Source organism: Grammomys surdaster, unplaced genomic scaffold, assembly GCF_004785775.1.
Source record: "Grammomys surdaster isolate TR1022 unplaced genomic scaffold, NIH_TR_1.0 139176, whole genome shotgun sequence".
Lineage (NCBI taxonomy): Eukaryota > Metazoa > Chordata > Mammalia > Rodentia > Muridae > Grammomys > Grammomys surdaster.
Genome location: NW_021622535.1, coordinates 4,191 through 22,522, shown reverse-complemented (window position 1 = coordinate 22,522; position 18,332 = coordinate 4,191). Strand labels below are relative to the sequence as shown.

The 18,332-nt window shown below is 35.5% G+C and overlaps 1 protein-coding gene and 1 pseudogene across 1 annotated transcript in view; both read right to left on the bottom strand.

Annotated features, from left to right (window-relative positions):
- The window catches only part of LOC114615754 (complement factor H-like), a 32,742-nt gene extending 20,181 nt beyond the window's left edge, over positions 1-12,561 (bottom strand). The window contains exons 1-6 of the mRNA XM_028761399.1: positions 12,342-12,561; positions 11,783-11,959; positions 2,501-2,683; positions 2,129-2,338; positions 1,385-1,558; positions 590-766 (exon numbers count right to left, since the gene is read on the bottom strand). Coding sequence (XP_028617232.1) covers positions 590-766; positions 1,385-1,558; positions 2,129-2,338; positions 2,501-2,683; positions 11,783-11,959; positions 12,342-12,561 — 1,141 coding nt within the window. The remainder of the gene's footprint in view (positions 1-589; positions 767-1,384; positions 1,559-2,128; positions 2,339-2,500; positions 2,684-11,782; positions 11,960-12,341) is intronic.
- Positions 12,562-15,739: 3,178 nt separating this feature from the next.
- Positions 15,740-17,994, bottom strand: LOC114615753 (annotated as a pseudogene).
- Between the last annotated feature and the right edge of the window lie 338 nt (positions 17,995-18,332).

Here is an 18,332-nt window from a genome sequence, read left to right as displayed (position 1 = left end):
AAAGTTGAGAAGAAACAGGAATGAGTAGAAGGAAGAGAAACATAATCAGGATATACTATGAGAAAAAAATGTTTGCAATGTTAGAGGAAAAAAGAACATTGTTTTAAGAACACCATAGTCATAAGAAAATGCTGACCAAATAAAATATCCTAATATTCTAATAAATTTGATAAAATGAGATATAAGCAAGATTTCAATTGAAAAATAATTATTAAAAAATGTATCAATAAATATTTAGAGCTTACATCACATTCCAAACTGAGTCATACATAGATCCCAGAAAAGACATTATAGGAGACTGAAGATCTCATCTCTAGATGTCTTCTTATTTAAGATGTGTAGCATGTACTCCTTGGTGTTAATTTACATTTTTCAAAACATGGTCCAAAGGTACTGATGATGCTGACTGTAGAATCAAACTCTGAACACCATCACAAAAAACCTTTACCATCAGGTTTTCAACTCAATGCTTTTATTTTTTTTTAATATAAACCAACTTGATTTCCCTTTAAAACTATCTCTGCACCATTTTTAATTATGCCATTTTCTGTTGCTAAAATAAATACGTGTTAAAAGCCCATCCAAATACCTTTGCATACTGGCTGTCCAATCCACATGGTATTAACACATGTCACAGTGTCAGAGCCATCCATTTGATAACGTGGTAGACATTTGAATGTAACTTGTTCTCCTGACTTATATGATTTTTTTTTCTTTTCAGCCGGTATGGCATTTTCAAATGAGGGTAAAAAGTCACAATCAGTTTCTGAAAAGAAAAATAAATTATGTAGGAATATGTTTTCAGAAAGTTGTAGAATATAAAATACATGAAACAGTAGTTACCTTCGTAGTAATACATACAGTATTAATAAATACAGTAGTAATAAATACAGTATTTTCCCATTTTATTTAGTTATATTGAATTCCTTCATATTTATAAAAATAAATAAGGTAGATACAGAACTCTAATAATCATAATTCTTGAGATTTTATATTTTGCATTCAATTTTTCTCATACATTTCATGCTTACAGAGTATTTCTACTTTATGTTTTATCAAAAGCAAATTACTCACGATTATTATTTCAAAATTTTAGAGTACATGTAATTGTAGTGGCATTGCTGATAATGAGCTTGTTTAGAAGAGCCTGTGTGTTCTTGAAGTCTGGGGATTCTGATATCTCAGACTACATGAAACAAAATTAATTTAGTTGGGCTGAAAGGATAAAATTATGTTTTTACTAGTACTGTATTTGCCTTCCAGTATCTAGAATTATTAAGCAACACCCTTGTACATGCAAGAATTATCACTTTATTTCTTAATTGTGCCACATATAGATTTAATTAGATTATATATTACACAAACAATGAAAATAAAACTGTACTTATGCATTGTGGTGGTTCAGACCACTTTCCTCCTACACATTTAATAAATGCTGGTCCATCAATTCCAAAACCTTCAGAACAATTGTATGTAACCTCTTCTCCATATTGGTAACTCTCTAGTTCATGAGAAACAGTACCAAAAGGAATTGAAGGTGGAGGTCCACAAGGAATTCCTGAAAATGACACAAATGAGAGCAACATAGTCAAAACATTCCACATTGTACTAATACAGAAATTCAACTGTATGTATCAGTTCTTTATGTAGCAGTACTGGAAGGAAATGTTAACTAGAAGAAAGATGTGCCATCATAAAGAAGGTGGGCAGTGCTTCCTAATACCACATTCTGTTGTCTTGCATCTGTTAAACAACGTCAAGGAATTAATAATTTAAGAAAATACAACATATTGTGGGATGGGTGTGGGGAGCACATATGGGAAAAAGACACTTTGGACATTAATACTCAGTGGCACATCAAACAATACAACTCACATGAGCCAATGAAGTTTGTAGACTATATGTCATATTTAAAAACAGAAATTCAAGAATGAAACTAGATTTCAATAGAAACAGTACAATCAACTAAAGCAGCATAGATTGAATTATGCAAGTACAAATGTATGGTCAAAATATATAAATGTGTAAGTGTGCTGATCTAAATCCTTCTTTCTTCTGGTTAGGATGAGAATAGAATATTGGTAATGACTTGTTTAAAATCATGGCTGAATTTTCATGTCACTCTCACCAACACAATGAGGTGGAGAGCTCCATTTTCCCATGTAGCAGGTTACCACATTCTCTTCAGATATCCTGAAACCATCATCACAGACATAGCTAAATCTAGTTCCGTGTTCATGGCTATTGGACTCAGTTGAATCTCTCCTTTCTTCAGAAGATCTAGGTAATTTAATAGATCCGTGTTCTATTGTAGGGGGCTGGGAGCATGGAATTTTTTCTACATGAAGAACATAAATGAAATAGTCAAGCAGAAGTAAAAACTTACATTTAGAAAATAAAACACACTATTTGAATTATGTGTCCAGAATATTTATAGTATGCCCTTTCAATACATATCCTTACACCTGAGTTCTAATGTTGTAAAGTCATAGCTACTGACCAATGCAACGTGGCAATGACTGCCACCTTCCATCTTTGCACACCATTTCTTCTGGGTCCTGCACTAGGTAATTGTCTTGGCAAACAACAGATACTTTATCTCCATCCAAGTATTTCACTGTGGTTACAATCTCTTGGGCATTTGGAATCTGTGGTGGAGGAGGGCAGGATGTTCTCTCTTTTCCTAGAAAACATCAAAAATTATAGTTCTTTACTAAAGACAGTATCTTAAATTATTGAAGTAATAGTGTTTGTTAAGTAGTAAATTAGTAATGATAATATAAAAATTGTCCATATTTTATACATTTAACTTGTATAGATATTTAATATAGTGATTTTTGTTAATATAGTGATTCTTTGAAATTTTTTCTCATTTTTAATACAGTTTTATAATATTTTTATAAAACTTGCTTTAGTCATTTCCAGCCTTTAAAATATTTTAGCTGAATTATACACTTAAATATATCCTATTAAGATTAATCTTACATAAATATTTCTCTAGAGTTGTCTATGGATATTTATGATCTAATATGTTGGATTACATAAAAAATCCTCATGAAAAAATTTACAAATGAAAGTTGATTAGTAAAAGCTGTACTTGTATTTATTTAATACTAGTTACTTTTCTCATTGTTGTGATGAAATACCTGACAAAAGAAGCTTAGGAAGGAAGATAAAAGAAGAAGAACAAAGAAGAAAGGAAAGAAGGAAAGAAGGAAAGAAGGGAAGAAGAAGGAAGGAAATAATGAAAGGAGGAAGAAAAATGAAGGAAAGAAGAAATGAAGAAAAGAAGAAACAAAGGAAAGAAGGAAGGAAGAAAAGAAGAAAGAAGGAAGGGTTTAAGTTAGCTCATCATACAGGAAGCAATGGCAGCAGAAATGTGAAGGTGCTGCTCATATTGTATCCATAGTCAGGATGCATAGTCACCTTTCCCTTTTTATTAATCCCAGAAACCCTGCCCATAAAATGCTGCCACCTACATGTATATTGGATCGTTTCCCCTCAGTTAATCTAAACTAGAAATGTCCTTACAGACATGCTCAGAGTGTTTTTCCTAGGAAATTGTGTATTCTGTCAGGTAGAAAATAAGTTGAGACATCACAACTGATAATCAATTTAATATCAACTCTTGGTTAATAAAAATATTGAGTATGATAACAAGTGGTGTGTATTATGTAATTCAAGATGTCAACTACCCTGTACACTCCATTGAACCTGAACTGGATAGAGATGTGAAAACTGATGGTTCACAGTCCGGATAATACAGTGCTGGTATTAATGCTATTCTGACAAGTTTTCCACTAAATCACTACAAACTCATCTCTCATATTCAAAACATGAACAGGTACTTACTTAATGGTTAGCAATAATTTCATTTTTTTATATATTTCTGCTTAAGTAAAGTGGAATTGCTAGAAATAAATCAACACTATGTAGCAAATACATTTCACTACATTCTTTGAACAACTATCTAGTCATGCATAAAAGAAAACAATTACTATCTTAATACTATAACCAAAATGAAAACAGAAATAATAGAATAACAGAGGGAACAAAAGAACATCATGTGAACTTCATTAAAATGCACATAATAGGTTTAATTTTGGAATGGCATGGAAATACTTTCTGTGAACTTTAGTTAACACATCAAATGAGGCAGTACCTCCAAAACAACAGTGATAAATACAAAGAGGGAAGCAGAAATAATAGTAGAATGACTCTGTTGCCAACTGACATGCAATTGAAGGTGTCAAATAAGGCAGAATTTTGCAGGTAAGCTGATTGTTAGAAGACTTAAATAAATTGCTATATTGACAGATCACAGATCACACAATCATACTGAAAGACATGATGATTAATCATAGGCACAGAAATAACATAACACATTTGTTGTGATAAAATAATTATATGTAGTAGAACTCTAAAAATAAGGGACCATTATGACTCATAAGTAAATCCATATTGATCAAGTTTGAAATAATTGATGTATCTTATCAGATCACCACTGGTTAAGGCTGGTCTTCAATAAATCAATGAAAATCATTGATAAAATCAATGGAAATCCCACATATACATGGAAACTGAACAATGCTCTACTCAATGATAACTTGGTCAGAAAAGAAATAAAGAAATAAATTAAATACATTTAGACATTTTAGAATTTGAAAAAAATGAGGACACACCATATTAAGACATGTGGCACACAATGAAAGCAGTGCTAAGAGGAATACTCATAGCTCTACGTGCCTACAAAAAAACCTGAAGACAGCATACCCTAGCAGCTTGACAGCACGCCTCAAAGCTCTAGAACAAAAAGAAGCAAATGTACCAAAGAGGAGTAGACAGCAGAAAATAATCAAACTCAGGGCTGAAATCAACCAAGTAAAAACAAAAATAAATACACAAAGAATCAATAAAACCAGGAGCTGGTTCTTTGAGAAAATCAAAAATGCAGATATACCTTTAACCCAACTAACCACAGGGTATAGAGACAGTATCCAAATTAATAAAAATAAGAAGTGAAAAGGGTAACATAACAACAGAAACTGAGGAAATTCAAAAATATCACCAGATCCTACTATAAAAGCTTATACTCAAAAATCTGGAAAATCTGGATGAAATGGACAATTTGCTAGTCATATACCTGATACCTCCAAACTTAAATCAGGATCAAAAACCATCTAAATAGTCCTATAACCACTAAAGAAATAGCAGCAGTCATTAATAGTCTCCCCCCCAAAAAAAAACCCAGAACAAGATTGCTTTAGTGCAGAATTATGTCAGACTTTCCAAGAAGATGTAATACCAATTCTCAATAAACTATTCCACAAAATAGAAACAGAAAAAACATGACCCAATTCGTTTTATGAAGCCAAAAGGATGCTCATACATAAACCAGCCAAAGACCCAACAATGAGAGAGAATTCAGATCAATCTCCCTAATGAATATTGATGCAAAATACTGAATAAAATTCTCTTAAAATGAAACAAGGAAAACATCAAAACGACCATCCACCATCATTAAGTAGGCTTTATCCCAGGAATGCAAAGATGGTTCAATATAAAGAAATACATCAATATAATCCACTATATAAACAATCTCAAAGAAAAGAACCACATGAACATCTCACTAGATGCTGAGAATGCATTTGACAAAATTCAACACCCCTTCATGGTAAAAGTCTTGGAAAGAACAGGAATCCAAGGCCCATAATTAAACATAGTAAAAACAATATACAGCAAAGCAATAGCCAACATCAAACTAAATGGAGAGAAAGTTAAAGCTACCCACTAAAATCAGGGACTAGACAAGGCTGCCCAATCTCTCCTTATCTATTCAATATAGTACTCGAAGTCCCAGGGAGAGCAATTAGACAACAAAAGGAGATTAGAGAAATTAAAATTGGAAAGGAAAAGTAAAGATATTACTATTTGCAGATGATATGATAGTATACTTAAGTAACCCGAAAACTTCCACCAAAGAACTCCTAACCTTGATAAACAACTCCAGCAAAGTGGCTCGATAGAAAATTAACACAAACAAATCAGTAGCATTCCTATACTTAAAGGATAAGCAGGCTGAGAAAGAAATTAGAGAAACAAACCCCTTCAAAATAGTCACAAATAATATAAAATACTTCATGTGAATATAACCAAGCAAGTGACACATCTGATTAGACAAGAACTTCAAATCCCTCAAGAAAGAAATCAAAGATCTTAGAAGATGGAAAGATCTCCCATGCTCAAGGATTGGCAGGATTACTATAGTAAATGCAATCCCTGTCAAAATTCCAACTCAATTCTTCATATTGATAGAACGAGCAATTCTCAAATTCATTTGGAATAACAAAAAAATCCAGGATAGAGAAAACTATTCTCAACAATAAAAGAACATCTGGGTGAATCACCATCACTGAACTCAAGCTGTACTTTAGAGCAATAGTGATAAAAACTGCATCATATTGGTACAGAACTAGGCAAGGAGATCAACGGAATAGAATAATAGACCCAGAAATGAACCCCCATACCTATGGTCACTTGATCTTTGACAAAGGAACTAAAACCATTCAGTGGAAAAACACAACATTTTCAACAGGTGGTGCTGGTTGAACTGGAGGTCAGCATGTAGGAAAATGCAAATCAATCTATTAATATTTCCTTGTACAAAACTCAAGTCCAAGTGGATCAAGGAACTCCGTATAAAACCTGACACAGTGAAACTAATAGAAGAGAAAGTGGGGAAGAGCCTCAAATACATGGGCACAAAGGAAAAGTTCCTAAACAGGACACCAATGGCATATGTTCTAAGATCAAGAATTGACACATGGACTTTATAAAATTACAAAGCTTCTGTAAAGCAAGGGACACTGTCAATAGGAAAAAATGGCCACTCTAAAATTGGGAAAAGATCTTTTACCAATGCAATATCTGATATAGGACTAATATGCAAAATTTACAGAGAACTCGAGAAATTAGATTCCAGTCAGCAAAATAACCCTATTAAAAGTGAAGTACAGAGCTCAACAAAGAATTTTCAACTGAAGAATATAAATGACCATGAAGCACCTAAAGAAATGTTCAACATCTTTAGTCATCAGGGAAATGCAAATCAAAACAACCTTGAGATTCCACCTCACACCAGTCAGAATGGCTAAGATTAAAAGCACAGATGACTACAGATGCTGGCAAGGATGTGGTGGGATTGTAAGCTTGTCCAACCACTTAGAAATCAGTCTGGCAGTTTTTCAGAAAATGTGGATCCAGTGGTACCACTCCCTGGCATATACCCAAAATATGCTCCAAGATATAACAAGGACACATCTCCACTACATTCACAGTAGCCTAATTTATAGTAGACAGAAACTGAAAAGAACCCAGATGTCCTTCAACAGAGGAATGGATACTGAAAATTTTGTACATTTACACAATGGAGTATTACTCAGCTATTAAAAACAATGAATTTGAGAAATTCTTAGGCAAATGGATGGAACTAGAAAATAATCATCTTCAGTAAAGTAACCCAATCAAAAAAAGAAAAAAAACACACATGATATGTACTCATTGATAAGTGGATATTAGCCAAAAATCTCACAATACCCAAGATGTAACTCACAGACCACATGAAGTCCAAGAAAAAGAAAGACCAAAGTTTGGGTGCTTCGGTCCTTCTTAAAAGGAGTAAGAAAATACTCAGGGGGGCAAATATGAGACAATTTGTGGTACAGAAATTAGAAGAGAGACCATGCAGAGACTGCCCCACCTGGAAATCCCTCTCAAATGCAAAATGTGTTACACTGTTGTGAATGTCAGGAAGTGCATGCTGACACAGCCTGATATACCTGTCTCCTGAGAGGCACTGCCAGAGCTGACATATACAGAGGCAGATGTTGACAGCTAATCATGAAACTGACCACAAGTTTCCTAGTGGAGGAGTTAGAGAGTAGAATGAAGGAGTTGAAGGGGCTTTTGTCTCCATGGGAAGAGTGACAATGCCAACAAACCAGAGCTCCCTGGGTCTTAATAGCTAGCCTGGGAACACACATGGAGGGAATCATGTCTCTAGCTGTATTTGAAGAGGAAGATGGACTTATAGGGCATCAATGGGAGAGGAGAGCCTTGGTCCCTTTAAAGCTGGATTCCCCAGTGAGGTGAAATTTGAGAGAAGGCAGTTGGGAGTAGGAGGGTGGGTGGGGCACACCCTCATAGAAATGGGAGGAAAGAGGATGGATTAAGGTGTTTGGTGGGTTGGGAATTGGGAAAGGGGATAACATTTGAAATGTAGATAAATAAAGTACCCAATTATAAAATAAGAAAAACGAACAAACAAACAAACAAACAAACAAGAAAATAATAGAACTTGCTATAGCAGTCGAACATTTGAGAAATTTTAACAGAAATTTAACATTACCAATAATATGGGATTCCTTATAATTTTCAAGGACAAGAGAATTGAAATGGGCTCATGGAACTTTAAAACAATATTTTTATCAATTAAAAAGGGGGAGATACACCCGTGTACACCATAAATTTATTTAAATTATATTCTTTTATTTTTCAGTTTAAAGTATTTTTCTAAAAATATTTGAATGCCAAGGGATTTTTTGCTGAGTGTCTATGGCACTCTACAGCTAGACATACATATGCATAGGTGAAAGAGAAGGTTCCAATTACTAGCATAAGGTATGATCCATATCAAGTATTAAAGATGGGGAAAAGGGCATGTTTGTGTTTTTTCTGGAAGATGCTGACGGAGCATGGTGGCTACCAGAGCGATGGGTGAGACATGCTTATGCCAGGACAAACAATGATGCTAAGCATGAGCTTGCTGAGTGCCCTGATAATGATGACTGGGAAGCTGTATTGGACATAGGTTTCTTATCCACCATTGCTTACCTATACCCTTGATGGGACAAGCTGTCTTATCTCAAGATTTTAGACCTTGTGGAAGAGAAAGTCAGAAATAGAAGTTATAATGCCTCTTCTATTGTTCTTAACTGTCACCAATTATTCAGACTGGCATAGAAATCAATCCAATATTGGAAATAACAGTCTCCAATTGGAAGTCTGGTTCTGGACACTTTCAGAGACATATATGGAAATTAGCTGCAGTTCATTATGATGTCATGTTAGCAAGAGATAAAGTTGGGGTAGCATCTAGATTTCCGACAGGGGTTAGCACATGACTTAAGGTTCTTTAAATTGTCAAGTTAATACTTTTGTTTCTTCTACAGTATTAAATGTAATTTGCATTGCTTGTACACCTTCTTATTGTGTTTGTGTTTTGAAATCAGGCATGTCAGTTATAGAGGTCTCTCAACCAGCTTTTGTTTTATTGCCCTGAGTATCACAGATCTTTGGTATTATAAAAATAGCCTCCCAGTACTGGAAGAAATGAGTCAGGCATTAAGTAGAAGAAAGAAGATACTGGGCTTGATTATTGCTGGCATAACAGCTTTAATTACATTATTTGGTAGCACCACTGCTTCTGCAATTGCTGTGACACAAGAAGTTAAGACAGCTACTTTTGTTAATCATTTAACAAAATATGCTACTAAAGTATTGAATATATCAGAGGACTCAGATAGGCATTTGGAAGACCAGATTGATGTTCTTTATCCTATTCAAATTAGTGAAAGGAGCTTCAGAATTTATGGGTAAGTATCCATCTTGAATGTTGGCAAATACTATTGGATTCATGTTAGTTCTACAATTTGCAGTGGTAGTCATTATAATTAGGAAGAAGTTTAATGACACGTGCAGTGTATTTGTGCATTTGGCATAATTCTAGAAAGTCTTCGGATGTTTTAATGATACATAGAGAAGTAATGAATTTCATGAATGCTGTTCTGCTGAATGTTGATGAGGTAGATACTGCAGATAAAATTACTCATGGCCTGAGGTCAGTATTTCTATTTTGTTCCAGCTTCAAAATAGTCATATATAGGCTGATCACGCTAGCCCTTTTTGTCCTGGGAATACGTTTATTCCTGCCCATAATGTTAAAGCTTTTCTTCAACAACATCAACATGTTGGCAGCCAAGTACATCACTTGAACCTTAAAATGGACTCCCAGACAGAGTTATTAAATTAACAGGCTGACAAGACAAGGATAGTTAAAATTCTGCACAGAGGCTTATCAACCTCAGACATAAGTGCCTTCTATAATGTATATTCCATGACAAGTAAGGAACCCTTTCTTTTCAGAATGACCTAAGACAGGCTCAGTCTTGTTAATGAAATAAGAAAGGCAGAGAGGCAGAGAGCCTTTGGAGGTTGCTTGGCAAGAATCTCAAATGAGCCAAGGACAAGGAAATGGGCACTTGTCAGGAGTATGACATTGGCCAAGGACCGGAAATAGGTTTCAGGCAGGAATCTGACATTAGGGTAGAACAAAGAAGTTATTTCAGGCAGGAATCTAAATCTTAGGCTAGAACAAGGAAGTAGGCTTCAGACACAAAAATGACTTTGGGCTAGGACAAGGAAGTAGGCTCAGATACTTTGGTCATGCTGATAAGCCCTTAGAGACAGTGATCACGGGAGTGTTCAGGTAATTGGGTTTAATGCCTTGCTTTTACTTTGATTACTTGAGTTTATTGTTTAGCTTGTTCCTTGATAATTTGCATCTGTTGTGGTGCTAGACCCTCAACCAAGAACTGAACTTAATACATATATTTAATCAAGATGGTATAAAAGCATAAAGGAGTAGGGCAGGATTGGATAGGGGGTTCTAGGGAGGGGAAATGAGGAAAGGGGATGGCATTTATATTGTAAAGAAATAAAATGTCCAATAAAAACATTTTAAATAAATGAAGATAAAAATTCTTGGAGATTAAAGAAAGGACAAGTGTCTAAAAAATACTGAAGGTAAGAAAAATTTCTCATCAGCAAAATGGTATAATAAAAGACAATTGATGAACATTCAAAAACAGATTAGACTTTTAAATATGTTTCACAGTCATAAAAATACTCATTATTATATAATAATTGAAAATCATTCTGAAAATGCAAGATAATGGCAATCAAGTCTATGTAAAGAAAGATGTACATATGAAGTAAAAAAAGAAAAACAAAAAAGGACACATCTGGGACATGTATAACTAAAGGATTATTCTTTTAGAAATCTTCACTTTCCAGCAAAATAATTGCTAAAGTATAAGTTAGAAAAAAAACCCTGCATTTGAAAAATAGTAAACTACAAATTGAACTAGGATTATATTTAAAATATCCAAATGGTATTAAAAGGAATATATATCAACACTATGATGTTGTAACCTCTTATAGATATATTTTTTTAAAATACTAAAATGGACAAAACTGAGACATTTACAACAATACCCAACAAGAAGAAATTGATACAGCATAAATATATATTGACACAAATATTGGAAAAGAACATCAAACCTGGGCCAAGAACACTATTCAAGAGTCATCTTCCCTGTAGCACATCATAGAGAATTCAATGTCAATTAGCCATTTTGTAAAGTGTTATTTCTTGAATATATGACTGATGTGTATAGCTATTTTGTTTAATTTTAAACTATAATTTTAAAATAGTTTTGAATAAAATGGCAAAGTAATTTCAAAGTGCATGCTACTATAAAATAAAATTTGCTAAATTTTTTGAATTATAGCTTAATGATTACTAGGAGTGTTTGCTATATAGTTGTCAAGAATCTACAGTATTCACTTATACACACTGGAAACCATGAGACAATTCGCCACAGTTAATACAAATGGTAAGGAAAATCATGAGCATCTTGTGATTTCAGTGCTGGTTACTTACTAATAGGAATGCATTTGGGAGGAGGGGACCAGCCAGACTCTGTACATGTCATTATGTCTTGACCATTTGGAAGATGATAGCCATTGTAACACAGGACTTTTACAGATTGACCCTGTAAATATTTTCTTTCCCAATAAGAAGATTCTCCATTCTCCACATAATGGAAAACACATTGCTCTAAGAAACATAAAAATTATAAATGAAAAACAGTACAAAAGCTTTCATTAGTTTAAAAGTAAACTAAGGTAAATGTTATCTTTACAACTGTTTAATATCATGTGTATGGTGCAAAAATAAAATTAATAACAAATGTTTAAGAGACTAGCATTTGTCTTTAGTTCTTATAAATAAAATATGCAAGTGATAAAGGTATTTCCATAGCCCCTACTGTGTGTGTACATTTCATGAAGGGCTGCTCACAAAGGACAGAAACTAGCTGCTTTTGGCTCACAAATGCTTTTGTTGGTCACATTTTGTCATGAGAAATTTAACTGTACGTATGTATGTGCTTCCTCTTTTAAAGAATTAAACATCGTTAAATATAAAGACATTGACTTACTGAGGCATGGGACTTCAGGCTCCCACCCTTGTGCTGTGCAACGAAGGTAGTCCCAGTATGACCCTGAAGGTGTTGAAAACCCATTGTCACAGTAATAGCTGTAATTATGTCCTATAGGTACTGGGAAGTAGGGTCTCCGTAGTTCTTCATAATATAGACGTCCATGTTTGAATTGTGGAAAATCACAAGGTTTTACTTGAAATAAAATACATACATACATATATATATATATATATATATATATATATATATATAAAACAAACAGAAAACCACTCATATCAGAGATAGAATTCTTGATCAGTAAATTACTTTCAATTGATTAATATAACTACATGATAGAACAGTGAGTATGTGGGACAAAAAAATAAAACAAAAGACAACTTTAGTTTGTGACAATGCCTTTCAACATGAAATCAAGTTATACTGATACCCAACCAGAGATGTGGGTTAGAGATATTTATCAATATCCAATAAAACTGCTTGTTTATAATTTACACTGAAACTAAAATACAGTATGAATATGGAACATATGGAGCTCTTTTTGTATCTTTGTATTAAAATGCTGCATTATTCATTACATTAAGTATATAAGTAATATATTATGTATAATTATTTTTTATTATTACTTATAATTTGTACTTTAGTATGACAATATCTTTTTTTCATGAAGTGTGATTCTGCTTCAAGAAACCTCATGCAATGTATTAAAAATTATTTCAACAAATATTTATAAAAACAAACAATTCTCCTTAAGTTTCCTCATTCATTTTAGACTTTATTTTATTAGAGAAATTTTTCAAGAATTTTTTACACATTTTTTACATGGTTCAAAAATTATAATTCTTTTTATCCTAAATGTTCTTCTTTAACAATTTTGAGAATTATACTTTTCATAGGACATCAATAAGTTAAATTAGTGCACTGAGATTTTGTTCTAAAAAGTAACAAAAGGAGGTTTGTTTTACAGTACGAATATCATTAATACCACAGTCCTCAGACTTTTACCTAATCTTCACTCTCCAGTGGGCACAGGTAAATCTTTTTCTCCCCCTTTAGACACAATTCTTGAAACAAAAATAATATTTGATAATCTACATGGTCATCTGAGTTGGTCAGTACCTAAATGATCCTTGTTTGACATCTTACAATTTTCAGATGCAGGTTGTAGCTGCATCAAAAATGATTGTTGTACTATGTATCACACTGTTAGTGCAGTCTACTCAGACAGCTGACCAATATATTTACCAATTTTACAACTTTTATCAATATTATGAGCACAGTACAAGATCTTCTAGTTTTTACTGATCTTCAATCCCAAGATCTTCTTATTTTTATAGATAAATCTCATCCTACTACATATTCAACATGACACAAAACATTAATTTCTAGAGTAATTTCTAGCACAGACTCAGAATCATCATCTCCTTTATTGTTCCAGTTGTACATTTTATAATGTATTTCTCCCAAATAATAAAAGAATTAATGAAAGTAATGAGAAATTAAACATCACTGAGGAGCGAGCACTACACATTTTAATTAGAAAAAGTTATTTAATGACACTACAGATAGATTAATCATCTTTATCTTATCCAGGAAATATCAGAAAGTTCATTGTAAAATAAATTAAATTCAGATATATTCAAGCAACAGACAATTCAGACATATTTGGGCAGATCTGCATTGTGGAAACTCAAGCATAGTTGGGTTTGTGTCTCACTGCACTACACAGATTCTACACTTGTAATTGTAAAGCTACTCAAAAGTCCATGGCAAAGATGTCATAAGATCTGCATGCAGAGACACACATTAATTCTGGTATTAAAATAAATTGACTTAACACTGAACAATCTTCTAAGTCAATATGTTTATATTCATAGCTAATCACACTGTTAACATCAGAGAATATACTTTTTTCTAGTAAATTATAATAAAAGTAAAGATTTATTAATACAAAATGCACTAGCAATCGCAACAATGTGTGGAAGTATTAAACAAGACACATGCACCATCCCCTCCAAGCACCCTGTGAAGGAAGGAGCATAAAGATTCTAAGAACTAGAATGGTCAAGGCTGCTATATCTTCTGAAGAAAACATTGCCATTATAATCACAAACTCTCAAAAATTACAGACCCCTCACAGGAATGGGCCATCAATATCCAGACACGACTGTAGTAAGGTCTCAGGTAATGACGGCCCTCACTTTTGGAACTATTTTATGCTGATAGATTTAGAATTGTAGGGAATCATTGCTTTCAAGCTTATACCCACTAATGAATAAACCAGGTTTGAAAATACAAGTCCAATTCAAATGTTATACATATTTCCTGAGTTGAGCTAAATGTATCATACGTCAACACTCAAAATTACAATTCTTGGAAAAGGACAGGAACGGATGATATGTTGTTTATAGAGATGAGACAGTGTAAAAGAAAATAGGATCATATAATATCCAGAATATATTATGGTATACCATAAGCCAGAAGCCTCAACCCAGACCAATGATTGAATGGAATGGACATCTGCAAGTAAAGCTGTTTGGACAAAAGGATATACTGTATGGCACACTGCAATGCCTGCGGCTTCCTTGATAAGATATTTATTTGTTAGATTTTTTTAAAAATTTGTTTTGTTTTGAGGAAAATCTTGCAAGAGCACGAATTAGATATGGAAGAATGGAAACATGAGTGGGATTTAATACTTGTGAAACTTACCAGGAATTAATTTTAAAAAGGCCAAAAATATTTTCAACAAAATAGTAAAAGAAAAACTTACTAATCTAAAGAAGGAGATGTCTATAAAAGTAGAAGAAGCTTGCAGCACAATACATAGATGGGAAAAGAAAGTGAAGTTCTGTTAAAACAGTAATCAAAGCACAAAATATTCAAAACAAAGAATAAATACTAAAAGATGTGAGAGGAAAAATATGAAGGCAGACCTATCATAATATACCTAATTTTAATGGAAACTCAAACAAGAAGGTCCTGGACATACTAAGAGACCACAGTTGCAGCCTAGACTACTGTAGTCAGAAAAACACTCAATAAACATAAAAAAAGAAAACAAGCTATACCATGAGAAAATCAAACTTAAACAATATATATTAACTCCCTAGCACTATAAAAAGTACTAGAAAGAAAACTCCAACCCGAGCAGATTATGCCTAAGAAATAAATAATCTTTTTTTATAAACATTTGGAATTTTATTTTTAAAAAAATCACAACCATGAACATTGTTACAATTAGATGCCCTCTTGGTTCTCCACAATGATACTGAGCATGCTCACAAGTGGTTCCCATTGTTAAGTCTTAAAACAACCATCTTAGAAAGAAAAAACAAAAAAAACAAAAAACAAAAAAACAAAGAAAACAAAATCAACAAAACAAAAACTCAGCACACTACTATTTAACTTGTTTTAATGTTTCTTCACAAATGGTGAAAATACTAAAATACAGACAAGGAATAATCATAATGTTGTCACCAACATTATAAATATGGAATTATAAATTTAAAACATTTTCTGGTTTAAAAAATAAATCTGGTCATCAATGCAGCTCTTCAGGTCTCTAGTAGGGCCGGTCTCTAAATTCCTGACAGTGCTCGCCTTTATCCATTTTCCCAGGTCCTCCATGTCCGCCTTTTCTTCCTCCCATCTGTTCCATTAAAGGTCCAGGAGGCCCCCCAGGACCACCCTCGTCTTCCTCCACCAAAGCCACCTCTGTCCACGTCACGGCCACCTCAGAAGCCTCCTCTGTCTCCACCTCTGCCACCTCTGAACATTCCTCCAGGACCACCTCTTCCTCCTCGCATGCCACCAGGGCCACCTCGGCCACGATCACCACCGGAGGTGGAAAGGGTGGCTGGAGGAAGCCCTCGGGCTTAGGGGCCTTACATTGGTTGCATTCTGTTCTCCAAGTGAAGTTCTGGTTTCCACAGCCCAGACTGGGACACCGCCAGTCTCCAGCTCGGTGCTGGACATTTCCTCTTTCAGAGGGGTTCCCTCTGGAGCCTCGGAGCCCTCTTGGAGGGAAGCCTCCTCTGTCTCCTCCACAGCCTCCCATGCAACCCATGGGTCCTCCGGGACCTCCCAGGCCACCAGGACCTCCACCGAAGTGGTGGTGGCATCCCTCTGCCCTCACGAGGTGGCATGCCACCTCGCATGCTGTTTATTGGGAGCTTCTTTCTGGCAAGAGAAATTTTAAGTTTGCTTCCTTGAAAATCTTTCCCATCAACCCATTCCACGGCAGCCTTGGCAGTTGGTGGATCTTCATAGGACACTGTGGCATCACCTTTAGGTTTTCCTGTCTCCTTATCTAGGTAGATATGGATCATGGGCTGTCCAGTTCTCTTGTTCATCTTGACAACCCCGCACTGCTTAAAGAAGTCTGCCAGATCATCCAGGGTCACATTGTCATTTAATCCTTGCACATAAATTGCACTGTTGTCAGAGTCTTCATCAGGATCTACAGGAAGGCCTAGATCGAGATCTGGTCTTTCATCCATGGGTCCACCAGGCTTATTGAAGCCACCTCGCTCTCCAGTGCTGCCCATTCCACCGCGTCCTCCTCCCCGCCCACCTCTCCTCATGCCTCCACCTTCAAATACCCCTCTTCCCCTGCCCAGGTTATCAGGGCCACTCAAGCTCCGGTTCTCTCCTGGTCCAGAAAATCCTCCAGACTCCTGCCCATAAACACCCATGCTACTGGGGTGGTCCTGTCGGAATGAACTCTGCTGCCCGTAGCTGCTGCTCTGTTGGCTATATTGACTTGGAGCCTGGATGTAGGATCCAGTCTGAGGGGGGTAACTAGTGGGAGGCTGCTGCCCATAGCTGCTTTGTTGACCATAGCTACTCTGCTGTCCATAGCTGCTCGGCTGCCCATAGGTGTTCTGCTGAGAGTAACTGCTCTGATCGTAACTAGTCGGCTGTGAAGAGGAGTAGCTGGTAGGAGGGTAAGATGGAGGTGCGGTGACTGGCTGCATTGGGTAGCTCTCAAGTACCTGGGGATAACTGTAGTTACTCTGTCCATATCCTAGGCTGGGTTGGTTATAACCCCCTGTGCTAGATTGAGGTTGACTAGTCTCAGCAGGCTTGTTACCATCCTGTGGTCTTGTAGGTGTAGTGGCTGCTGGCTGCTGGCCATAGGCTGGGTAGGCAGGCTGGGTGCCATATGCAGACTGAGCTGCATATGAGGCCTGCGTTGTCGTGACTGTAGCAGTGGTGGTGTCATAAGCACCAGTGCCATATCCTTGGACAGGCTGGCTGTATGCCTGGGGGACAGTTGGAGTGGTATAACCAGTGGGAGGCTGTCCATAGGCAGTTGCATATGCAGTCTGTCCATAGGTGGCAGTGGTCTGAGCCTGTGTATACCTGACATCAGTAGACTGTCCATAGGTTCCATAACTTTGTTGCCCATATGCCTGGGTGGTTTGTGCATATCCTTGAGTTGGCTGGGCGGTGTAAGCACTGTAGCCCTGCTGGGCTGCAGCTTGGCTATAGGTACTGTAATCCGTGGACGCCATTTTCTCTCCTTCCTCCTCGTTCTCAAAACGTCCGTCTCCCTCTCCGAAATAAATAATCTTTACTTCAACACAAGGAGATCATCTCTACCACAGGTAATAAATAATCTCACACCAGCAAAAGAACACACACACACACACACACACACACACAACCACCACCACCACCACCACCACCACCACCATCAAAATAATAGGAATTAACAGTCATTGGTCATTTATAGCTCTCAATATCCATGGGTTCCATTCTCCAATAAAAATGGCACAGGTTAACAGAATGGATGTGAAAACAGTATCATCCTTCTTCTGCATACAAGAAACATACCTCAACATCAAAAATAGGTATTACTTCATAGTAAAAGGCTAGAAAAAGATTTCTCTAGCAAACAGAACCAAGAAGCAAGATCATGTTGCCATTCTAATATCTAACAAAATAGACATCAAGCTAAATTAATCATTAATGGTACAGAAGGAA